Source organism: Pipistrellus kuhlii, unplaced genomic scaffold, assembly GCF_014108245.1.
Source record: "Pipistrellus kuhlii isolate mPipKuh1 unplaced genomic scaffold, mPipKuh1.p scaffold_m20_p_15, whole genome shotgun sequence".
NCBI lineage: Eukaryota > Metazoa > Chordata > Mammalia > Chiroptera > Vespertilionidae > Pipistrellus > Pipistrellus kuhlii.
In genome coordinates, this window is record NW_023425460.1 from 47,260,964 (window position 1) to 47,275,229 (window position 14,266).

The 14,266-nt window shown below is 64.2% G+C and overlaps 1 protein-coding gene across 1 annotated transcript in view; it reads right to left on the bottom strand.

Annotated features, from left to right (window-relative positions):
* Positions 1–14,266, bottom strand: part of LOC118719050 (putative DMBT1-like protein) — a 36,059-nt gene that overhangs the window by 4,124 nt on the left and 17,669 nt on the right. Inside the window, exons 12-19 of the mRNA XM_045582223.1 lie at positions 13,438–13,467; positions 11,612–11,677; positions 11,247–11,564; positions 10,201–10,233; positions 8,950–8,982; positions 8,616–8,769; positions 8,153–8,370; positions 177–488 (exon numbers count right to left, since the gene is read on the bottom strand). Coding sequence (XP_045438179.1) covers positions 177–488; positions 8,153–8,370; positions 8,616–8,769; positions 8,950–8,982; positions 10,201–10,233; positions 11,247–11,564; positions 11,612–11,677; positions 13,438–13,467 — 1,164 coding nt within the window. The remainder of the gene's footprint in view (positions 1–176; positions 489–8,152; positions 8,371–8,615; positions 8,770–8,949; positions 8,983–10,200; positions 10,234–11,246; positions 11,565–11,611; positions 11,678–13,437; positions 13,468–14,266) is intronic.

Below are 14,266 nucleotides of genomic sequence, written 5' to 3' on the forward strand. Positions count from 1 at the left end.
AGACGCAGGCCGGGGCGGGACGTGGGGCCAGACTCCCCAGCCTCCTGGACACCCTGGGCCCCAGCCCGTCCTGCTGAGCAGGCAGCCCCTGGGGCAGGCCCAGGAGCGGAGAGGGAGGGTGGGGGGAGGTGGGGGAGAGGAGGGGCGGGAGGGAGGGCAGGGAGGCCCCGCCGTACCTGCGCAGACCACGCCCGCGTCCTCGCGGTGCCGGCAGTCGTGCCGGGCCCAGCCGCGGTGCCGGCAGCTGCCCAGCGCGCCCTCGGTGCCCGCGCAGCGCACCTCGTCCAGCAGGATGGGCCCGGCGCCGGGGCCGAAGCGGGCGCGGCCGGGGGCGCTGAGCGCGGGCCCGCAGCCCAGCAGGCGGCACACCACGCGGGCGTTGCGGAGGCTCCAGCCGTCGTCGCACACGGTGCCCCACGCGCCCCCGTGCCACACCTCCACGCGGCCCGCACAGCGGCTGCGCCCGCCCGCCAGCCGCAGGGCCGGGTCTGCAGGCGGGTGAGGGGCCGGTGAGCAGTGCCGACCCCGGTGCACCGGAGGCCCGAGTCCGCCTCACTTCACCCGGTGCCCGGCCACCCACCGGCCACCCACCCGGCCACCCATGGGCCACCCACCCGGCCACCCACCGGCCACCCATGGGCCACCCACCCGGCCACCCACCGGCCACCCACCCAGCCACCCACTGGCCACCCATGGGCCACCCACCCGGCCACCCACCGGCCACCCACCCGGCCACCCACTGGCCACCCATGGGCCACCCCCCCGACCACCCACCGGCCACCCACCCGGCCACCCACCCGGCCACCCACCGGCCACCCACCCGGCCACCCACTGGCCACCCATGGGCCACCCACCCGGCCACCCACCGGCCACCCACCCGGCCACCCACTGGCCACCCATGGGCCACCCACCCGACCACCCACCGGCCACCCACCCGGCCACCCACCGGCCACCCACCGGCCACCCACCCAGCCACCCACCGGCCACCCACCGGCCACCCCGGGCAGGGGCCCGTTGTCACCGCTCAGCCTCCCGGGCCCGCCCGCCTCTGCTTGGGGCTCGCTGGCCGGGGTTCCCAGAAGCGGGGAGGGGGGAGGGCAGCCCCTGGAGGCCGGGGAGCAGGGCCGTACCTGGGGGCGGGGGCTCTCCGCCGGAGGTGGGGGTTGTCTCTGCAAACAAAGAGCCGGACTCACACGCCGCAGCCGGCAGGACCGGGAACGACGGGCAGAAGCGATCCCCCCTCCCCCGGTTCTCCAGGCACCAGAGTCTGGTGCTCGGGGTGATGGGCAGCAGGCAGGTCACGCACCGCCCGCCCAGGTGGGTGTGGGCCCAGCCTTCCCGCCGCCCGCCGCCCTGGCCCAGCTGCTGAAGGCTGTGTCACCAGGATCCAGCCAGCAAAGACCCTGCCTGTGTCTGGATGAGCAGAGAGAGCAGGAGGCTGCATGGCCGTGGGAAGGCCGTGGCCGTGGGAGGGCCGTGGCCGTGGGAAGGCTGTGGCCGTGGGAAGGGCATGCCCACGGGAAGGGCGTGGCCATGGGAGGGCCGTGGCCGTGGGAGGGCCGTGGCCGTGGAAGGACATGGCCGTGGAAGGACATGGCCGTGGAAGGACATGGCCGTGGGAAGGGCGTGCCCGTGGAAGGGTACGTGGTCATGGGAAAGGTGTGGTCGTGGCCTGCGCTCACAGTGGGCTGCACCGTGGGCAAATACTCAGTGGAGTGTGGGCCTCGCTGGCGGACGCTCCGCTGTGGCTGCCAGTCGGCTCTGCCACGGGGAGGCCCCGGCACAGGAACGGCCCCTGCCAGGACCCCGGCTGGGAGCCAGCCGCCCGAGTTCCTGCCCTGATGCCAGATAACCCAGTCCCTCCGGTCGTCCCCAAGGCCGCTGGGCTCAGAGGAAGCGGAACCTCGCGTAGTTCACCCCCCGGCCCAGAGGAGCCACGAGAGCAGCCCCAGCGGAGGGAGGGCAGGACCAGCTGCAGGAAGTAATGCCCCTGCCCCGGCCGCCAATCAACAGCGGCCCCGGGCCCTGAGAGGCCACCCCTGGAAAGCTGCGGAGCGTTCCATGGAGATCTTCCCCGGGCCTCCCTACCACCCTCCCCCCCTCCCCTCCTCTTAGAGCCCTCAGGATCAGGACCCGGGCCTTCCCCCCGGAGCAGGGCCACGCCCCCCCATTTCTTACCCGCCCCCCCTGCACCTGACCCACAGCTCCCTCGTCCCCCGAGCTCCAAGGGCCCCCTTTGCCTCTGTAACTTGTTCCTCAGCCCATTTCTCCTCGGAATCACGCCCACCTCCGTGGTTTGCCCAATAAATGTCCCCTCTAAAACTGCTTGCTACACAGGCCCATTTGCCAAACAGAGGGAGGGGGGTGGGTCATGTTTAACTAAGAGCAGCGACAGCCGGGCACCTTACCCACGGGGCCGTCCGCGTCCGCCGGGGGCGACGGGGAATCTGTGTGGACAAAGGGAGGAGGGGAGACTGCACGTGAGGGAGGACACTCCCGTCCTTCTCACTGACAGTGACTCTGTGGCCACAATAGTCACTAATGCCGGCCGGTCACTAATGCCGGTGTCAGCCTGGGAACCAGAAGGTCAGGGTTCCATTCCTGGTCAGGGCACAGGCCTGGGCTGTGGGCTCATCCCCGGTGGGGGGCGTGCAGGAGGCAGTCAGTGTGTGGTGCTCTCTCACCGTGGATGTTTTCCTCCCTCCCCCTCTCCCCTCCTCCCCGACATCAGGGTATATATATTTAAAACGGCCCCTCAGCCCACCATCTTCTAACTAGAACGTGAGGAGCAGGAAGCTGGTCCCGTGGATGTGAACGTGGTGGCGAGCCTTTACTGGGTGGGGGGGCAGAGGCATCTGCAGAAACGGGGGGGACTCACACTCCGGGGCGGGGGTCGCGGGGTCTGTCGGTGCGGAGTCCGTGCTGGGGACGCGCCCGGGAGCAGCCCAGGCTGACGGCGGGGGCGCCGAGGGGAGGCCCCGGAGGGTGGACGGGAGGTGAGCTGGTGGGGAGGTCGGGGCCGTGGACGTGGCCGCTGGAAGAGGACAGAAAGGACACGATGCAGGGAGAGGCCGCCCGGGCCCAGGGGACCGTCAGAGGCAGGGGACGGAGGGCGGCTTCCTGCTTCCCCGACGGGGTCCACACAGACCCTCCGCCCCTCCGCTGCCGCTGGCCACCCGCCACCCGGGTCTCCCTCCCTCCTGCCCGCCCTTGGCCGCTGCCTTGAAGGCCCAGGGCAACACCATGGCTGCAACTCTCCCCCCCCCCGTGTGTGGGCACTCTGACCAGGGTCCTGTGGACCTCGGAGCAGGAGGTCACAGCTCCACTCCTGGTCGGGGCTGGTGCTGGGCTGCGGGCTCGATCCCCCAGTAGGGGGCGTGCAGGAGGCAGCCGGTCCAGGATTCCCTCTCATCATTGACTTTGTATCTCACTCCACCTTCTCCTCTGAGATCTGGGAAGATTCTAGCGAGGGGCCCGGCTTTCCCGCCTGGCCCTGCGCCCTGCGCCCTGCTGCCGGAGGGTCGCGGTGGGGGGACACAGTGGGGGGACGCGGTCCGGAGGTCCCCGTACCTGCGCAGACGGCCCCGGCGTCCTCCTGGTGCCCGCAGTTGTGCACCGACAGGCCGAGGTGGCGGCACCGCCCCAGGCTGGCCTCGCTGCCCGTGCACAGCACGTCGTCCAGGAAGATGGGGCCGGAGCCGGGCCCGAACCGCGCGCCCCCGGGGGCCGCCAGCGCCGCCCCGCAGCCCAGCTGCCGGCACACCACCTGGGCGGCGGGCAGGCCCCACCCGTCGTCGCACACGGTGCCCCAGGCGCCGCGGAGCCGGACCTCCACCCGGCCCTCGCACCGGCCCCGCCCGGCCGCCAGCCGCACCTTGGGCAGATCTGCGGACAGCGCTCCGTTAGCGGCTCCTCCCCTGCTCTCCCGTCCGCCGGGCGGCCCTCGGCCCGGGAGGGACCCGCCGAGGATGCCCGCTCTCCTGTCTGAGCTTTGGCACCGACCACAGCCTCCTCCCCCTGGCCGTTCCGTCCGGGGCCAGCCGCCCGCGGGCTCCCAGGAGGCCCGGGCCCCCAGAACCACTGCCTCGTCCGCGTGGCTGTCCTTCCTCAGGCCGTTTCTCTACAGATTCACCGCAATGCGGCCAGATGCCTGGGTCTAGGGCTTTGCGAGTCTGAGCCAGGGCGCTCTAAGAATACGATGAAACTCTTAGAACAAAACCAATCTCACGCCGAAACCGGTGTGGCTCAGTGGATAGAGCGTCGGCCTGCGGACTCAAGGGTCCCGGGTTCGATTCCGGTCCAGGGCATGTACCCTGGTGGCGGGCACATCCCCAGTCGGGGGTGTGCAGGAGGCAGCTGACCAATGTTTCTCTCTCATCGATGTTTCTAACTCTCTATCCCTCTCTCTTCCTCTCTGTAAAAAAATCAATAAAACACATATTAAAAAACAAACAAACAAAACCCAATCTCCTTCCCTGGCACTCAGCCGTTACCAGGCGTTTGGGGAGGGAGATGGGGGCGGCAAGCAGGGGGAGAGGGCGCGCTGCTCCTGCCGAAGGTGAGGAAGGGCCCGGTGACCCGGCCCTGAACCCAGAGCAGGGGCTTCTCAGATCCCGGGGTCCCCGTGGAGAAGGGCCCGGGGCTGCCCTGCGGTGCTAGGAGGGCGGCGGACTTGTCTCCCTGGCGAGGGGGACCGGGCGAGGAGAGATCATGCGTCACCGGATTGCCCCTGCCGGGCACACGCCTACAGCACACAGCCCCGGGCCGTGGCGGTCCTGCCGGGACCCGGCCTGAGAAGCCCGCCCCCGCAGGTGACAGCGCACACGTACCTAGCGGGTGGAAACCAGGCGGCGGTGCTTCAGGAGCCGGAGGACCTGCACGGAGAAAGGAAACACACGTCAGCACGCTCCGAACACACAGGCTTCTCCGATGCCGTCGACACCGCGTGCCTGAGTTTGCCTTAAATTTTTTACTGACGTCAGAGAGGACGGGAGAGGGAGAGAGAGACAGAAACACCGGTGATGAGAAAGAACCACTGTTCGGCTGCCTCCTGCACGCCCCCCACTGGGGAGGAGCCCGAAACCCGGGCCTGTGCCCTGACCGGGAATCGAACCCTGACCCCTGGTTCATAGGTCAACGCTCCACCCCTGAGCCATGTCGGGACCACTTTCTCAATAACATTCGGAAGATCCCATAGTTTCCTGGTTACTTGTTAAAAAACGCTAATGGTGGTAGAACACACGTCACACTTTGTCTCAGGAACGCCGAGACCCTCCCAGGGAGGCCGTGGTGAGGAGGGCTCACCTGTCGCCGGCGGCATCTCTGGGGGCTCCGGAGGGGGCGCTGCGACAGAAGAGGGGGGAGAAGCAGTCACCCAGAGGTGCCGTCAGCCTGGGTGGCCCCAAGCGTCACAGCAGCGTCTGCGTTTCAGTGGCGTCCCTCCCCACGTCCCTGCTCCGGGGCCTTCCCTCCTTCACCCAGAGGTGTGCCCACAGCCGGCGACACACGCTCAAGAATGAACCAGGAGGTCCGGGCTCCCCTCAGCGGGAGAGGAGGCACCCGGACTGTGCCCTGAGGTCCCGCCAGGACACCCACCGCTCCCGCTCTCCTCGCTCTCCTCGCTCTCCTCGTCCTCGTTCTCCTCGTTCTCCTCGCTCTCCTCGCTCTCCTCGCTGTCCTCGTCCTCGTGCCCCTTGCTCTCCTGGCCCTCCTCGTGCTCCTCGCTCTCCGTGTCGCTCTGGTCCGGCCGCACGGCGCGGTACAGGGCGAGGAAGCCGGGGCTGTGGAGGGGCGCGTCGCTCCGGAACACGAGGGTCAGGGCGTTGGAGGAGGAGAGGACGGTGACGGCGGCCCCGGCGCAGAACCTGCCCGTGGCCAGCGAGGCCTTCTGCCGGCCATCAAACACCTCGATGGCGTCCGGGCACCCGAAGGCGTCCTCCAGTCTGGGGGGCAGCGCGCAGTGAGCCCGGGACCCGCAGGAGCGCCTCGCGTGCAGCCGGGATTGGCCAGAGACTGCCGTCCTCCGGCCACCGCCTTCCAGGCCCCCCCTGGGACATCACCCCCAAATATCGCTGGACCTGCGCTCCTGCCCTCCCAGGGGGACCCCGGGACAGCCAGCCTCTCATCGCGTCCTGCTCCTCTTCTTCAGCCCCCAGCCCCCCACTCCCCGGCTCCCAGCCTCCCTCCCTCTCTGCCTCCCGGGGCCCGGGCTCCCCGTGCTGAGGGAGACAGGGCCCCTCTCCCACCGGGAGCGGAGGGAGCAGGGCTCTCACCGCAGCCGCCGGACAGTCAGCACCACGAGGAGCCCCTCGGCCGCGCGGATCTGCCAGACACACCGCACGTCTGCGTCCGCGGGGTAGCTGGCGGGGTGCCAGGGGCTGGAGAAGAAGCCCCCGGGGCCGGACAGGACCCCCCCGCAGGAGCTGCTCCCTCCTGCGAAGCAGACGGAGCCCGTGGCTCTCCCAGGCCCGGGCTGTGCCCTTCCCGGGCGTGGGAGCCAGACTCCTCCGGGCTCCACAGCGAATGGGAACGGATGGAGCTGGTACCGACAGAGCCCCCAGTTCCTCCCTCGGGGCAGCCGGACACGGGAGCCCTCTGGGGATGGCTGACCAAAGGGACCCCGTCCTTGGCAGGCGGTATGTGCGCTGAAAAGGACTTAGTTACCTGGTGGGGTAGACCCTCGAGGAAACACAGCTGCAAAAAGCAAAGCAGGAGGCAATCAGGAGAGCTCAGCACCCTACCAGCACCCAGCACCCAGCACCCTACCAGCACCCAGCAGCCTCCCAGCCGTTCAGCACCCTCAGAGATTCTCTCTCATCATTGATGTTTCTCTCTCCCTCTCCCTTCCTCTCTGAAATCTATAAAAATCTATTTTTAAAAAGAAAGGGTTTCCAGCTCCCAGTTCATGGCTCATAAATGCGGGGGGCTGTGTCTCCAGCACGTGCAGCAGGCGGGGCCTGGCAGGGCCTCCGTGAGCACGGGTGGCGAGTGACTGGTGACCTTATGTCAGGGAACGGCAGACTTCAAATGTTGGATCGTAGCCTCCCCAATAAACATGCCTCTGAGGGTCCAATATACGGGGAAATTCCTTGCCCAGAAGCAAACACGCCCCCATCCGCATCCCCACACCCCACCGTCCTCCAGGGCCTCACTACTTGGCTTTCTGGAAAAGTTACGTTTCCCGCAGAGGCCCCCGGGTGTCCGAGGGCCCTGGGCGGCGGGTAGCGTGCTTGCTGGGTGCCGACCGGCCCTGGCCCTGCAGTGACCGCCTGTAGGGCCGCGGCGGGGAGACAAACACGCCTCTGGCTCTAGAGGAGGGGGGGGGGGGGCGGGAGAGGAGCAGGCTCCTCAGGAAGGCGGCTCCCAGCTTCAGCACCCCGGACAGCTCCCGCCGGGCGGGCAGGGAGGAGCCTCAGCCGCCTTCCCTTCCCCTGCCCCGTGGCACTCCGCGGGGACAGCCCGCAGCTACAGGGCAGAGCCTGGGACTGAGCCGAGGGTCTTCTCACCCTGACCCCCGGCCCGGCCGGCGTCGCTCTGGTTGAGTGTTGATCTAGGAACCAGGAGGTCACGGTTTGACTCCTGGCCAGGGCACAGACCCTGGTTGCAGGCTCAATCCCCAGCAGGGGGCGTGCAGGAGGCAGCCGATCCATGATTCTCTCTCATCATGGATGTTTCTATCTCTCTCCCTCTCCCTTCTGCTCGGAAGGCAATAAATATATATATTTAAAAAAAATCCTTTAATTCTTCAAAAACAAACCTGAATCTTAGACATCTGCGGATAGGGGTTAGCAAACTGTTTCTCTCTCTCTTTCTTTTAACCCTCACCTGAGGATATTTCCCCATTCATTGCTAGACAGAGTGGAAGGGACGAGGAGAAGAGAAAGAGAGAGGGAGAGAGGGAGAGAGAGGGGGGGGGAGAGAGAGAGAGAGAGAGAGAGAGAGAGAGAGAGAGAGGGAGAGAGAGAGAGAGAGGGGGGGAGAGAGAGAGAGAGAGAGAGGGAGAGAGAGAGAGTAGCATCGATTGGTTGCCTCCTGCAGGGTCTGGGGATGGAGTCCGCAGCGGAGGCTCATGCCCTCAGCCCCTTGACTAGCATCAACCGCTGAGCCAGCCGGCCAGGCTGCCCTGACGTTTCAGGACGACCGGGGCTCCCACCTGGCTCCCCCTCGCCGGGCGGGATCGTGGCGAGCAGGGCCTGGAAGCCGGAGCCGGTGACCACGGCGTCGCTGCGGAAGACCACGGTCACGGTGTCCGAGGAGGAGAACACCAGCACCGCCCCGGGCGCGCAGAACCGGCCCCGGGAGCGCGCGGCCGTCCGCGGCCCGTCGAAGACCTCCACCGAGTCGAAGGGGCACCCCGGGATGTCTTCCAGGCTGGAGGGGGGGGGGGGCAAAGCGGAGAGTCAGCGCCTCGCCGGGACCGCCCAGACGGGGACGCGCGCACAGTAGGATGGTCCCGGGATTCCAGGTCCGGGTTGTGGTTTATGGGGCCCACAGACATGTGACATATCAGCTCCCTTTCTCGGATGCCTCGGGACCCGCCCTCTTGCTCCCTTGGAGGCATGAGCGAGGCTGGTGGTTACACCGGGTCCCAGGCGTGTCCGAGGCCGTGTCCTTACTGCAGACTCGGGATCCAGAGCTTGATGCGGGATTGTTTATCCGTGTGGACCTCCCAGACGCACTGGGTGTCGGTTGGGTAGTTTTCGGGGTACCGGGGGCTGGAAAACGAGCCGGGGAGCCTGGTCAGCACCCCTCCGCACGAGCGACTTCCTCCTGCAACAACAGGAGACACCTGCATGACCAGCAGTGACTGGCCCTGCCCCGGGTGGGTGCTGTGGGCAGCAGTGCCCCCTGGTGGGCACGCACAAGGCCATCGGCTGGGAAGGAGCGTCCTTTCCATCCGATTCTGATGAGTCAAATGGAGTTTCCATTCCAATTAAAATGAGCGATTACCTGTTAGGCGATCCTGAGACGCCGTGGAAAGACCTAGAAGGAAGAGAAGGGGATAACGTGGTGACCAGACGGCTCCTCCATCCCTGGCACCACGGAAGTCCACGCTGAGCTGAGTTACATGAAATGAGAGATCCACAGACGAACGTGCATCTGAATGTCCGAGCCCTTGACCCTCACCAGGGCCCTTTCGCATCAGCAGCCTCACCCCCTCAGTCACGGCAGGAAGCCGCCGTCCCGGGAGCGCCCGGAACGCCGATGGCTGGTGGCCTGCGTGTGCCCCTGAGGCTCGGTGGGCACAGCAGGCGCCTTCGAGGAGCAGGACACGGAGCTCGGCCGCTCCAGCCCCGCCACTCGGCCGGGAAGGGGAGGGGAGCTCTCTCACTGGACCTGGCAGGATGCTGCGTCCCTGCAGCAAGGCCTGACTTTTCTCACTTTGTGTGTTTTTCAAATGTTGACTATATACCATGTGGATGCTTTTCTTTTATTTTTTAAATGTTTTTTAATGGATGTCAGAAAGGAAGAGAGAGAGAGAGAGAGAGAGAGAGAGAGAGAGAGAGAGAGAGAGAAACATCCATGAGAGAGGCCTCCTGCATGCCCTCTACTGGGGATCAAGACCACAGCCTGGGCATGTGCCCTGACGTGCAACTGCTAAGCCACAGGGCCAGTTAAACTTTGTTTTTTATTACAGGTGAATACCATTCGATCAATAAATTATAAGGTCATGGAACACAGGCGGAAGTTACAAGGTCCCCAAGATCGTGGACGTAAGGGTCAGGCTGGTTCCACCATCACATTCCTGAGTGACCCCAGGAAAGTTACTCAACCTTTCTGAGCCTCAAACTTCCCTTCTGGGAAATACAAGAGCAAATCCCTTTTTGCAGGAGTGTCCTGGGGACAACCAGTAATCTGAGCAAAATGTCGCCCCCTCTCTGTCCTGGTTCTGTCCGGTCTTTGTGGAGCTGGGGCGGTGGACAGTGTGGTCAGTGAGGCTGGTGCCCAAGAGAGGCAACAGCTTGAGTTCAAATCCACTGGCTAGTCCTGGGTACATTACCAACTTTCTTGTCTCAATGCACCTATCTGAAAAACAGGAGTAATCAAAGTCCTTACCTCAAGGGTTGTTGCGGGGATTAAACGAGTTACAAATGCAAAGAGCTCAGAACCGTGTGTGATTCTCAACATTCATCCGTATTTGATATTATTATTATTATGATAATTATCCAAGTTGCTTGGACTAGAAAAACATGGACATACCTGGAGGTGTGGGAGGAGGCAGGTCTTCTGCATCTGGGAGCATAATGAGAAGAGGTCTCTCTCGTTAGTGAGTCCAAAGCATGGAGGACACGGGGTATGGGCATGGGTGGGGGGGAGGAAGGGGAAAGGACCATGGTCTTTCTGAGACCAGAGACCAGACCTGCCCCTGAACCAGTCCAGTCCTCCTCTGCCAGGGTCCTTGGTCTTGGGGGCAGGGACTCAGGGCTGGATTTCCTCTCCCCTCTAATCCCGAACCACCTGGGATATGTGTTAAAATGCAGACCCCAGAGCCCCTTCTCAAACTGAGTTAGCCATCTTCTCCAGGGTCAGGATCCTGCATCCTGATTGCCATGTTCCCAGTGGGGCAGGTGCACAGGAACATTTGAGACCCCCACCCACCATGTGCAATCGGAGCTGCCCTTGGCAGGGAGTGTGTCTGAGCCCAGGGCCAGGGACAAGCTCGAGGATTGTGTGATGAAAGAATGAGCATATGAATGGAGGGATGGATGGATGGATGGGTGGGTGGGTGGAAGAATGGGTGGATTAATGGAGCGATGGAGAGAGGGATGGAGGAAGAGGGTGGATGGAAGGATGGAAGAATGGAAGGATGAATGGGTGGATGGATGGATGGAAGGATGGAGAGAGGGATGGAGGGAGGGATGGAAGCCTGGATGGAAGAATGGGTGGATGGATAAGGGAGGGATGGATGGAAGGATGGATGGAAGGATGGAATGATGGATGGATGGATGGAGGGATGAAGGGAGGGATTGAGGGAGGGATGAAGGGAGGTATGGAAGCATGGATGAAAGAATGGGTGGATGGATGGATGGATGGATGGATGGAAGAATAGAAGGATAGAGGGAGGGATGGAGGTATGGAGGGATGGAGGGATGGAAGGAGGGATGGGTGGAGGGATGGTGGATGGAAAAAAGGATGGAGGGATGGAAGGATGGGAGGATGGGTGAAAGGATGACATTCCATCTGGGGTGCGTGGTTTCACTGCCTTCCCCACAACCGGAAAGGACCGTCTGAGGGGAAGGGGCTACCGGAGCAGGTGACGCCGGCATCCTCGTGATGGCCGCAGTTGTGCTCCGCCCAGCCCGAGTGCGCGCATTGGCCCAGGTGCTGCTCGGCCCCCGAGCACTGGACGTTGTCCAGGAGGATGTCCCCGGAGCCCGGGCCGAACGGGGCCTTCCCCAGGGCAGCGAGGGCCCTGCCGCAGCCCAGCTGCCGGCACACAACCTCAGCCTCGTTCAGGTCCCACAGGTCGTCGCACACGGTGCCCCAGGCCCCCTGACGGAGGACCTCCACGCGCCCCGAGCAGGGGCCGGAGCCGCCCGCCAGCCGCAGCGCCGGCCAGTCCCCTGCGGACAGAGACCTGGTGACGACTACCGTCCGGGACGCTCCCCACGGCTGGCCGGCTCCCGGCCCCGCACCACCATCAGGGACCGAGCCGTCAGCTGGCCAACCTCCCGGTCTGATAGACACCGGGATTGTCAAAACGCCAGTTAGCCTAGCCCGGCTGGCATGCTCAGTAGCTGAGCGTTGACGTATGAACCTGGAGGTCACGTTCCATTCCTGGTTGGGGCACACGCCCAGGTTGCAGGCTCGATCCCCAGTGTGTGGCGTGCAGGAGGCAGCCGATCCATGATTCTCTCTCATCATGGATGTTTCTCTCTCTCTCCCTCTCCCTTCCTCTCTGAAACCAATAAAAACATATTTTAAAACTGTCCACTAACTGACTAGTTATTGGGCCACTCTGGGCAAATGCAGACGAACGTTATGAACAATGTGCACAGTCACCTGTGGTTCTGTGTGTGCGTACGTGTGTGTGTGTGTGTGTGTATGTGTGTGTGTGTGTGTGTGTGTGTTCATCTTTGTAGTAACTCAGGAAGAGCATCAGTTTACCAACTTTATCTATGAGGAAACTGAGGCAAAGTGGCTCACCCCCAATCTCACACCTGGTGAGTAACAGATCTAAATGCGGGTCTAATTCCAAAGGTCACTGCTTTTCCTTCTTCTCTGCCGCTCCATCTCACTGCCTCCAGGACGTCTGACACTCTGCTCCCCTTACAATATTTCTAGTGACACAGAGACGTGTCAGCTATGACCACACGTGGCCCCAGACGGGAAAGACAGGGCCTCACTGGAAGGCTGTGGGTCCTGCTCAGGGTCTGAAAAGGCTCTGGAAAAATGAACTCTGCTCCCTGGGTGCCAGAGCCGAACGTGGCCCATGGGTTTGAACGTGGCCCAGCTATGGCCACACGTGGCCCCTATGCACACAGACGAACCACGTGCGGTTGGCCGGGGTCTGCCCAGGAAGCAGGCACAAAGGCCGGTGCACGAGGAAAGGACCCGGCGGCGGGCGGCTGCACGCGGCTCACCTGGCCTTGCTGTCGCCGTCCTGGGTGCTGCTGCTGGGGTGGCTGTGGAAGCAAGAAAACGCCTCAAATAAAAAGGAGGACGCGGACAGACAAGGAGGCAGCGTTCCGAGGCAGAGACGCCGGCAGAGCCCTCTCCCCGTCTTCTCTACCAGAGCAGCCTCCGCCCGGCCGGCGTGGCTCAGTGGTGAGCGTCAACCTAAAAGCCAGGAGGTCAGGGTTCGATTCCCGGTCGGGGCACACTCCCGGATTGTGGGCCCAGTCCCCTGTGTGGGGTGTGCACGGGCAGCCAATCGGTGATTCTCTCTCATTATTGATGTTTCTCTCTCTCTCCCTCTCCCTTCCCCTTTAAACCAATAATAAATGTTTGTTTAAAAAAGAAGGAACCTCTGAGATAGAACTTCCCTACGTGGGGGTCTCGGTGTCTCTCAGATGTGTGGGGTCCCACAGAAGTGACCCCGTTCCCTGCCCAGTCCCTGGACACGTGGGTTAAGCCATGCCACCCTTCGCGGGAGGCACCCGTCAGCGCTGCTGCGTCTGTGGTTTCCACGGTCCCCACACGGGGTGTCTGGTTGGGTGTGCCTCATTGCTTTTGACCTGAAACCAGATCAATGACGATCCATAGGCAGGGACCCAGTTGTCGCTATGCGTAGCCTTGTTCCACTGCGAGCGAGCATCCTACGTGTGCAAACGCGTGTGCACAGGCCTCCCGGCTGCGGCAGCTAAGTGCAGGCGATCGGCAGACGTGCATGAGAGGGATCGGGTTATGGCAGCAGCCCCACCAGGGGCTGGGCAGAGGCGGACACGGAAGCAGGAGCAGAGCAGAGATTAAGCCACAACTGGAGACGGGACTCACCGGTGGGCCGTGGGGTCTGCGGAGCCGGCTCTGCAAACACAAGGAGACCGTTGTCAGTAACCGCCCCACGTGGCCCTGGCTGGGCCGCTCCGAACACGCCTTAGGCTGCGGTCAGACCCAGCCGGGGCACCGAAAACAGTCAACATGAGCGAGCTCACAAATAAACGGACCAACAAGTGTCTCCCTCAAAAAATTAAAACGTGGGTCAGCAACGGGTCCTGTCAGTCACGGCGACCTCCTGATCTGCTGTGACCGAGCTGCTCCGGGCGCTTCCGAGGAGGAGGCTGCTCTGAGCAGCGCGGCCCGAGGCGGAGGCGGCCAGAACCGGCCCTGAGCTCAGCCCTCTCAGGGACACCAGTGCCGGACCCATCGCTGGGGGCCTCGGAGCAGTGACTGACCCACCAGCCTCCGTTTCCCCATCTGTCAAAGGGGAGGAAGCGCTGGTGTGCGGGAGGGTTGGAGGAGGCAGCACAGGCAGAGAGTTCAGGGTGCTGCCCGGCTCAAATGAGGCATCGGGCCGACGCCAGCTGTTCCTCCGCTCACAGCTGCTGTCATCTGATCATCTATCATCCTCACTCTCGGGGGTGGGGGAGGGGAAGGGGGCAGGCAGAGGGGGGGTCTGTGGCTGGAGGTCCCGGCGCAGCGATGGGACAGGCCCGCTCCCCAGGCGGACAGGCCCGCTCCCCAGGCGGACAGGCCCGCTCCCCAGGTGGACGGCTCCCCAGGCAGACAGGCCCGCTCCCCAGGCAGACAGGCCCGCTCCCCAGGTGGACGGCTCCCCAGGTGGACGGCTCCCCAGGCGGACAGGCCTGCTCCCCAGGCAGACAGG